Source organism: Sinocyclocheilus rhinocerous, unplaced genomic scaffold (genome assembly GCF_001515625.1).
Source record: "Sinocyclocheilus rhinocerous isolate Xijiao unplaced genomic scaffold, SAMN03320098_v1.1 scaffold1786, whole genome shotgun sequence".
NCBI lineage: Eukaryota > Metazoa > Chordata > Actinopteri > Cypriniformes > Cyprinidae > Sinocyclocheilus > Sinocyclocheilus rhinocerous.
Window position 1 is genome coordinate 41783 of NW_015628942.1, and position 10041 is coordinate 51823.

The 10041-nt window shown below is 36.0% G+C and overlaps 2 protein-coding genes across 2 annotated transcripts in view; one reads left to right on the plus strand and one right to left on the minus strand.

The window, feature by feature from the left end:
* Positions 1-2399, plus strand: part of LOC107738535 (arylamine N-acetyltransferase, pineal gland isozyme NAT-10-like) — a 5744-nt gene extending 3345 nt beyond the window's left edge. The window contains exon 2 of the mRNA XM_016550296.1: positions 1798-2399. Coding sequence (XP_016405782.1) covers positions 1798-2399 — 602 coding nt within the window. The remainder of the gene's footprint in view (positions 1-1797) is intronic.
* Positions 2400-3756: 1357 nt separating this feature from the next.
* On the minus strand, positions 3757-9186 carry LOC107738533 (UDP-glucuronosyltransferase 2C1-like). Its single transcript, XM_016550289.1, has 2 exons — positions 9076-9186; positions 3757-5934 (listed from the first exon to the last, which is right to left on the minus strand). The coding sequence occupies exons 1-2, from the start codon at positions 9149-9151 to the stop codon at positions 4334-4336; spliced, it is 1677 nt and encodes a 558-aa protein (XP_016405775.1). The 5' UTR covers positions 9152-9186; the 3' UTR covers positions 3757-4333.
* Between the last annotated feature and the right edge of the window lie 855 nt (positions 9187-10041).

Sequence of the window (10041 nt, forward strand, 5' to 3'; positions counted from 1 at the left end):
AAAAGCCGAAATTTGAAATTAAAACCGCCAGCAGGTGGCAGCAAATCACTGTTAATAAGGGAGTCATTGCGATTGAATCGAATCATTTAAACGGTTTATTCATTCAGGAAGGAAACACCATCATGTTGCTCAGAGACACAAATTGGAATTATATTTGTTGGCGAAATAGAGCAAAAGCGGTGAATATTGTGTCTAAAACGTGAGTGTCTTAATATTAAATTCTTGTTTATTGAACTGCTGAATAAAATCAATATCACATTTGTAATCATGCTGCTTTTTGGTGGAAACAGCGTCAGTCTTCGCGTGATACTGATTAACTATATGATATATATTTATGCCCCGATATCTTGAATTTTGTGATCATTCTAAATGCATTTTAATAAACTGAATCATGCAGTGAAAGAACGCGCACGGGTCTAACCTGCTAAACTTTAGCTAACTTACATGGCATCTCTCATGAGTCATGGATGTTATGTTAGCAAGACAAATTAACTATATTTGCCTTTTGTCATTTGGATAATTAGCTGTAAATTCGAGGCACAGGTAGTTTAGTCTTTTGTTCATCACCACTCACTTCCACAGCAAGACAAACACAACTTGAGAGGGAGGGCTTCAGTTCTGCCGCTGCGGCTCTCTGTCTGTGACTGTGATGTGCCGATCAGAGTCTCAACATTATCAGACCCGACCTGATATATATATATTTTTTCATTTGTTTGACAGGGAAAGCTGTGCGCAAACAGAAACACACACACACACACACACACACACAAGGCACGTGCAGAGGGGGGTGCGGTGGATGCTTGAGCACCTGCCCCTTTTCCCCTTAATGCCCAAAGTGCCCTTTTGTCAAGGCAATTTTTTTTTTGTAATTAAACGCCATTTTGTGAAGGCCTGCCCAATCTAATTATTAGTAAAATTAATGAATAGTAATTTAGCCGTAGATAAAATTATCCACATGATGATGACCTTTCACCTGAGGATCTCATCCAGGACGATCCCTCACGTTCAGACACCTTTAATTTAGCGCACTACCAGGATGCCTTCATAACGTCTGCAGCTGCCGGTGAGTGGAGTTCTCAGCGGAGCAGTGTGCTTGTATACTTCTATTATTAAATTATTATTATTATACAAGAACGGCGTGAAGAGAGCATGCACAGCTGTTGTTTATATGGCTGTTTGTAGCCTGTGGAAGTAAGGTTAGCTGCAGCAAGGCGCTATAATATTTGTGTTCAATATTTTCCTAATGATAATTTTATGATCGGTTTATAAAGGCTACTACGAGCACCTTTTCCCCATTTTTATCACAGAATAAGGCAGGGAATATATTTTATAGTTTCTATAGGCTACTAAATGATATGTCAATCAGTTATATAATCAGCATTATTCATATAGTGTATTTATTACCTGGAGATAACTTGAAAAACACACATAAACCGTATATTTACGGTTTATGTGTGTATATAATTTATATATAATTAATAGTATATATAATAAATAGTATATATAATTTGTATATAATTTATATGTGTATATAATTTATATGTGTATATAATTGTGTTAGTGCGGGGGACAAATTTACATTTCATTAAAATTAAATATTAAAAATGCATCTAACGTTCTACACACAGCAATATTAACAAAGGTGCCTGTTCTCTTTCGTTCTTGCTGTTTGATTGGGAAAAATTTAAAGGGCGTCGAGGGGTCTTGTCTTTATGTTATCTGACTAAAAACTATTACTTTGAACTTTTATTATTACATTATTTATTTAAAATTTAGCAAAACGTGTGTAAGCAATAGGCAAAAACTGTAATAAGTTCCAAAATGATTTCTACCCCGTGGACTCTCATCTCACCAATATGGTGGAGATCGATGGGAAGACTTACATTACCGATGTGAGCTACGGAGTGTCGTGCCAACTCTGGTATCCCTTAGAGATGATCTCTGGGAAAGATCAGCCGCAGCCTCCAGGTGTGTTCCGCCTACTAAACAATGGAATGATATGGGTTCTGGAGAAGACTTCAAGAAAGCAAGTGGTCAAAGATAAGGCTAATGCTAATTCTAGCCTCATCGACAGGCGCCTGGTGAAGACAATGTATTGCTTCCCATTAACACCCCGTAATAAAGAGCATTTTGTGGAGACCCTGGATTGCTTGCAGACTAGTCCTGATTCTCGGTTTGTGCTGAAGTCCATTTGCTCCCTTCAGACCCCAAACGGCTTCAGAGCTCTGATTGGCTGGACTTACAGCGAGATCACATACAACCCAGAGGAGGACTCTGACATGGTGGACATGAAGGAAATCCCTGATTCTGAAATAGAGGCTGTGCTGAAGGAAAAGTTTAATGTGGTATTAGTTAATAAGCTCACACCGAAAAACAAAAAAGCTAATTATTGCATGTAATACAGTACTGTACTATGACCCGTAAGCATTGTCATGCATCTCAATGAACAATACTTGTCACCAGAGATGGAAAAGTATAAATCCATTTCATGCTTTTAATACTTTTTAATGCCCTTAAATAAAATAAAATAAAATAAAATACACAGCTACTTCTGAATCGTTAAAGGACAAAAATGCTTATGTGTGCCAAATGGCGTAGTTATGGAATCTACTAGCAGGGGCTGACAGGGGCATAGCAAAGCCTTCATCACATGAGAAAAACACACATACTTCCTAGAATGGCTTTTCTTTTCTTTTCTTTCTTTTTATTTTTTTTTGGAAGTGACAAAACTGGTCTAGCCAATAGAAGAGTTTCTGTGAAAGCCTAGCCCTGAATGCATGCAGTGTTTCTTTGTGTCTCAATGTTTTTTATTATTTCTGAAAAGATGATTTAACATAGACATAGAATATACAGGTGCATCTCAATAAATTAGAATGTCGTGGAAAATTGACCATCCTCATAAGGCTGCGATTCTCTCGGTTGGTTGTGCATCTTTTTCTTCCACACTTTTTCCTTCCACTCAACTTTCTGTTAACAATCTTGGATAAAGATTGTTTAAAATTTATTGACTGTTTTTTCTTAGTGATTGATAGAAACATGTATGCTCCAAAACACTGTATTTACATGTCCAACACAGCTCCATAATTTGTGTCAACAACGTATTTTAAATTATTATTGGCTGACGATAGCATCACAATTTAGATATTTAGAAACAATAATAAATTAATTTATAAATTTCATGAAAAATTGTATGTTTAATTGTTGTTGTTGTTGTTTTACTTCAATAAGCAATTTTGAAACCGTGTTGGGTCACCACTTGATGTTCAATGTAAAGTCCAGGTTCAGGTTAGAATCACTCCTTTAAACTATAATATAATTAAACTTTTATCTCTTCTCTTACTATTAAAGTCTAAATGTTTGTCCAGGGTGCTGATGAAATAGCAGGCATATATCATTGTGAGGTAAAACTGATTACTAACAACAGGTCAGGTTAATGTTTAAATTTAGCAGCTTTGAGTTTGCCGCACTTAAGTAGTTTACAGCTAACATAAACCTTTCTCCAAATATCACCATCTTAGTTTAAAAAGTGACCAATTAAAAACATTTTTAAAATGTCTCCCTCAATTAATAACAGAAGGAAACTGCATGTACAGTATAATAATTATACAGATGTTGATTCAAGTGGGTTTAGTCACTGCACAATATATATTTGAATTGATACATTTATTTTCATGTCATGTTTCTTTTATTATGTCATGTATCATTTTTAACATTCAAAATGTCTGAGGTTGAAATTTACAGGGTTAAAAGTCAGGGTAAAATGGCTATTATTATGGCAAATATTAATTAGGAAACACCACTGCATCATACCACATTATTTTCAGTATAGTGAATGTTATTATTATTTGAGTAATGTAAATATATTCTGCAATAAGTATTGTTTTTCTGTAAAAAGGGATCACTATTAAGACAAATTCAGATACAAAAAAACATTTTAGAAAAAAAAACAAAATAAAAAAAATTAGTACATAGGAAAGCACAATTCAAAAGTCTGAATTGTCTGAGATTTTGATACATTTCTGATTCTTTTGCAATAGAGTTCCCATACCTGCTTACTAAAAGAGACATTTACATTTATTCATTTAGCAGTTTGACCGTAAGTGCATATATGACCCATTCTTTACTGCTTATGTAATGAACAACACACTGAACTTGGTACAATGATTAATAATGACATTATGTTGAGTCTGACTCGAAAAGGTCAGGATATTTAGTTTTCGGGCCAGATTCTACATGTCATTATTAATTGTTGTACCAAGTTCAGTGTGCTGCTCATTACATGAGCATGAGTGGGACATACATGCAAGAATAATCTACTTCATATGGAAACGTGTCACTCAGTTTTCCTTTTTCTGCTGCAGCACTTGACACACATATATCTAACTGTAAAAAATATGGAGAAAGTGATTATCAAAACAACTGCGAACAATGTAACTGCAACATCTACGGAGTAATAGGAGTACCAAGGCAGTTTATAGGATTCTGAACGAAGGTGAGCAGCACCTTTGTGTCTCATTACAAACTCAATCCAGAAGAGGGCGCTGTCCAAAGGTTTAACTGGCGTGTCTCTGTGCAGATGAGAGAGTCTCTGTACACTCAGTCTGTAAGATGGCTCACTGATTACTTCTTGTATGGCCGCGTGCAGTGTGTTTTTATTTAAAGTTGCGATGGTAACTATCTTGGCTCCTCCCCTGTCTTGCAATCTAACAAGATTGTCGTACTGGTCAAAAAACAGTGGAATTCCAATCACTGGAATCCCATGGTACAAAGCTTCTTGAACCCCATTAGTTCCACCATGTGCAATAAAAACTTTAGTCTTTGGATGCCCTAGAAGATCATTCTGTGGCATCCAGTCAACCAGCAATGTGTTGTTGCCCAAAGTAGATGGCCTTTTTCCAGTGTATCTCCAAATCACCTTTTGAGGGAGCCGAGCAAAAGCAGCCGCTATTTCTGCTGTTATCTCATCTGGTAAGACACTGATAAATGACCCTAAAGACATGATAACGACCCCATGCTCTCCAGAACTTTGCACGAAGACTTCCAGGTCACGTGGAAGGGCCTTTGCTGGTTTGCACTGGAAGCCACCAACGTAGATGATATTTGGCATTGTTGGACGTGGAAATTCAAAAACAAAATCAACCCTCATAAGCCATATATCAGCCCCCTGGAGAAGTTCATAAAAGCTTACAGGTGGATAGAAATATTTGTCACAAAGTGCTTGGTACTGTGCCAAATTAAAATAGCCATATTGAAAGTACATTAGCAAATAATAGAAGATATTTTGTACTCGTTGAAAAAAGTTCATTTTGTCTGTGTTTCCAGATTTTGTGATAGGGATGTAAGACAGCGGTGAGGGAGCGATCTCAAAGTGTCCCTCTCCAGGAGTGGTCCATCTCACATTATATACCATGGGTAACTTGAATTTATGAGCCAGGAAAACGCCTGCACCCCATACAGGATCAGTGAGCACCAGATCGTATTGCTTTTCCTTCAGTGTCTTCATAATTTCCTCACTTTCAAACATGTTTGTTATAAGCTGACATATCATTTCATGCATTTTATAAGTGTAATTAAGTGTATCCAAATACAGCCAAACAGAAACCAGCCAGCTGCTCTTTCCTCTTTCAAAGTTGATTGCTTGGGAAAGCATTTCGTCTACAAATTCTTCATCCATTCCTTTGGTGTTAGGTATGGTTATAGAGCCGTAATAAGTTGAATTCTCCTTGATGAACCAGCTATTAGAGGTGCGTAATACATCAATGCTGTGTCCTTGACCATGTAAAGCCTTGATGAGGATGTCCATGTTCACCCAGTGACTTCCCTCCAAAGGTACCACCAAGATTTTGCCACCATCACAAAGAGAAACAAAAAGGATTACGACTGGTATCCAGAGAGGGACAGAAACCATATTCTTAGAAAATGGTGTCATCTTGCCTGTAAATGATAAAATAATTTGGATTACATATATATCGACATTATTATTTGGGTAGTTAATTGGGTTAATAATGTTGTCAACACTGTGCAGTACTGGCATAAAGTAAAGAAATTAAATAGTAGCCCAGTTTATTTGTGTCACCTAATATCTGCAAGAGCATGGAAATAAAAAAGTCTGACAAGTCAGTGGGAGTTTTCAGATAAATTTCCTTTTATTTTGTGCAAGATTCCACCTTGTACACATGAAAGCAGAGCAGAGGTACTTTTGTCATAAATAAACCAAATAGAAATAAATAACTTGTCTACATACAGTTATGAATCAACTGTAAAACAAATTAAACAATACCAACAACTATCATGAGTGTGCTTATTAGTTAAGAAAGCAAGGGATATAAACTATGAAAAGGGATGTAAATAACTTAAGCTACAGTATACAACCTTATTATAATAACAGAAAACAAACTTAAACATATAATATTACGGAGAAAAATCTAATATATGTAACTATATTGTAGGTATTAGCAATTTAAGCGGACATGCTAACGGCTCTAGCACAAGTGTTAGATGTGACAAACTTATAATTACATATCGCGAAATACTGCAATACTGGGTTAATGCCAGAAATAGTTGCAACAGCATACAGAAGCATTCCGTATTAAACAAAGAATCATGATAGGAACTTACTTCGTCATAACTTAAACTTGCAGTTTAAAACTGCGGTCACACCATGCGCAGTCACGCCAACTACGCTTAAAAAAATCATTGCGCGTCAACATGGCTTTGTGTGGTAGTGATGACCGCTTTTGAAACACGGCTTCATGAAGCTTTGAAGCCTTTGCGAATCATTTGTTTCGAAACAGTGGTTTGGAGTATAGGCATATTAAATCTGGTGGAATTTGCAGAAAACAATTAGATTTAAAAAAAAAATTTCTGCCGACACCAAGTAGGCTATATCTGTCACGGTGCTGCAACTGTGTTGGAACGAGGAGACGAGGAGCACGTAGGAATTTCTCAAAGAACATCTTTATTCATCCAAATCAAGATTCACATGGAACAGGCAGGAACACACATACGTAGCAGGAGGGTTAGACGTACAATACCGGACGCTAGACTGGAACCAGCACAGGGCTTAAGTAATAAGGGTACTAATGGGACACACTTGGGATTAATAGAACTAAACGGGGAACACCTGGAAACAAATTACATAATCAGGACAGGAACGGGAAGGAAACCAAACATGGGCATAAAAATGAACATGGAGCACGTGGGGGAGGAAAACACAAGACACAGAAACACAGGGCTGACGATATCAGGCCAAAACATGCATAAAACATTTTACAAACCCATTGCAAATGTTTTATTGAAAGAATAATACATTTAATGCAATTAAATAATAAAATACCATTAAATATGAAGTGTCTGTATAATGTGTGATGTTAATTATTATTATTAATTTAATTTTGCAGGGCTTGTTTTGTTTGTTTCACGGAGATCTTGTCTAAACAGGCTAGTAAGAGACTACTACTCATCCTTTTAATTACACAAATGTCTCATTAACAATGTCTAAAAATTGATAAAACTGATCCGAGATCAGGTAAAAACCATAGATGTTGGTTCAGTGGTCATCAGAAGTGCAGATGGTATGACCGCAGTCACAGACGCTGTAGCAAGTAGTGAGTGCAAACTGCAAAACTCCAGTTGCGCCACTTGCGTAACAAAGAATAGGTCCCTTTACACTAAAATGATATCTTCACAAAACAATGCGTGTTTGCCGACATAAAAAAAAAAGATAAATTACAGACAAGACATGCAGCACAAAGAATTCACAACAACATAATTCAATTATGAATTAAAAATATATAAAGATAATAAGATACAATAATCTGTGTTAAGAAATTCTCAATAAATTCTGAACATGCCTTAATTGTTCTTGGTTTAGCTTTATTAATCCTTGCTGTTGAGCATTCTAACAATGCAATATTTTTTAGTTCTATGAGCCACATTTTGTCAGCCGGGAATGAAGGATCATACCAAATGTTAAAGACTACCTTCTTGGCTGAAGTTAGCGCGGTGTGAAATACTTTAAAGTAAGATCAGTATCATCATTCAGCAAACAAATATTGGGATGTCTAGTAATAACCCTGTCACATAACTCTGTAATAATTAGAAAAACCTTATCCCCAAAATTACTAATGAGTGGACAGTCAAAGAAAATATGCATATAGGTTCCCACACTATTTGAGTTACACAGTGTACAATAGGGAGAACACATACAGAGTTGCATAGGCCTTGTGAATCAGTTTAAAGTGAATGAGTTGATGGGCAGGATTCTCCATCTCTGAAACTGAGCAAACTTTAGCATTACACTATATCAAGCATTATCTTTTGAAATGCAGCAAGTCCAAAGTTTATTTGGAACATGATCTACAGTATGGCATAGATATCTTTAAAGTACACACTTTTACTCACATGTAAATTTGCTGGTAATATCAATTTGATAGAGAGGGGTTTAAACTACTTTTCCATACTATGACTATATCATATATAGCTTATTTTATAAAACAAAGTAATTTGGCACAGTGGCAGTTTAAAGAAAAAAAAAGTCTTGAAACCTGTTGAGCACTATAGACCTCTGAAATAATGCAAATCTCACATTAATAATAATGCTTTCTTCAGTGCTGATATCTTTATTTTGGCATGTTACACTATGACCAAATTATTAGCATTACACAATATCACCATTTAAAGTGGTTATTCAAAATGAAGTGAGTAGCCAACAGCAAGACAGTTCAAAGTGCATAGTTTGTTTGTAACATGATCTTTGGCACATATGGTTTTAAAGTGCACACTTTTATTCATATATAAATTTGTTAGTGATATCAGTTCTACAGATAAGTAGTTGTACTTTTCAACAATATGACAACATGCACACTTGTTTATAAAACAAGATTTGTAATGTAACTGTCTGCTATCAATCAGTATGGACTGTGAACTTGAGAAAGAACAATGAGGAAATAACAGATCACTTGAGGGAATGAATGGATTTAAAATTAATCTGTTGAATTTTGTGAACACAGACTGAATTCCACACGCACAGATAAAGTTCTCAGTAAAAAATCGGTATGATTAGATTATACACACCTTGGTAGAGAGGTTCAGCATGCATACAGTCAGTTTCAACATCAGCCCACGCCGTTAAAACAGAGAGTTGCCGCATCCGGACACTTCAATAGATTTCCACTGGAATCAGATAATGCGGAAGTAACGTTATTTCCAAACACTGCTGCGTCCGAAAGCTGAACAATGCTGCCTCCGCAGGCAGCATATGGAAGAAGGAAGGCAACAAGGCACGTTCCTATAATCAAACATTTTTTTGTCACATTTTGATTGCATTTCTAGCAATTAGTAGTGTAGTAAATCATTTATGAAATTATTTACACATTTTTTCACATTTTAATGCATCAACTGACCTCTCATGAATCTAATCAGTAGGCCATAGTGTTATTTTTGTAGATAGATTTAGTAAATGTTTATTAGATTTTAATTGCACACAGTTTTTGGTCATTTTGACTCTGTCCTTCAACACAGTAGATTTTAATTGAAATTATAAGTTTAAATTGCAGCTTTTCATCTTTTGGAAGCATGAGGATGTTATTTGTTCATCAAATTAAATAAATAAATAAATAAATTGCAACCAAAATTCTAAATATTTAATGCAGGTTTCTCCTACTGGAAAAGAGGGCTTAAGAATCACTCAGAGAGCATGGACAAAGTAACATCCCTAAGGCGTCCATGACATGCTGGAAGAGATACAAAACCATATTGGAACACTGAGCTATTGCAGAACAGCTTCATAGTGTAGGAGAAATAACTGAGAGATGTGAACACCTCTGATGTGTTGTTTTCTGCTATGTCATTTCTGGGGACGGAGCACTCATTGGACACGATGAACAGAGCCACAATCTAATCAGGGAAACTTTCTTAAGCACATGGAACTTATCACAGACTTGTATAGCTGTACACTACACCATCCTATGCTACCTCCCTGTCTCACTCAGAGCAAAATGAAATTATTGCACAGGCACGGGACAGACACTCTGAACAACT

What these genes read in the sequence shown, in the direction of transcription:
- LOC107738533 (XM_016550289.1), bottom strand. Translation starts at nt 9,151, where the DNA reads ATGCGGCAACTCTCTGTTTTAACGGCGTGGGCTGATGTTGAAACTGAC. An exon ending in TGCTGAACCTCTCTACCAAG is followed by an intron (nt 5,935 to 9,075) that starts GTGTGTATAATC and finishes TATCATTTACAG; the next exon opens with GCAAGATGACACCATTTTCT.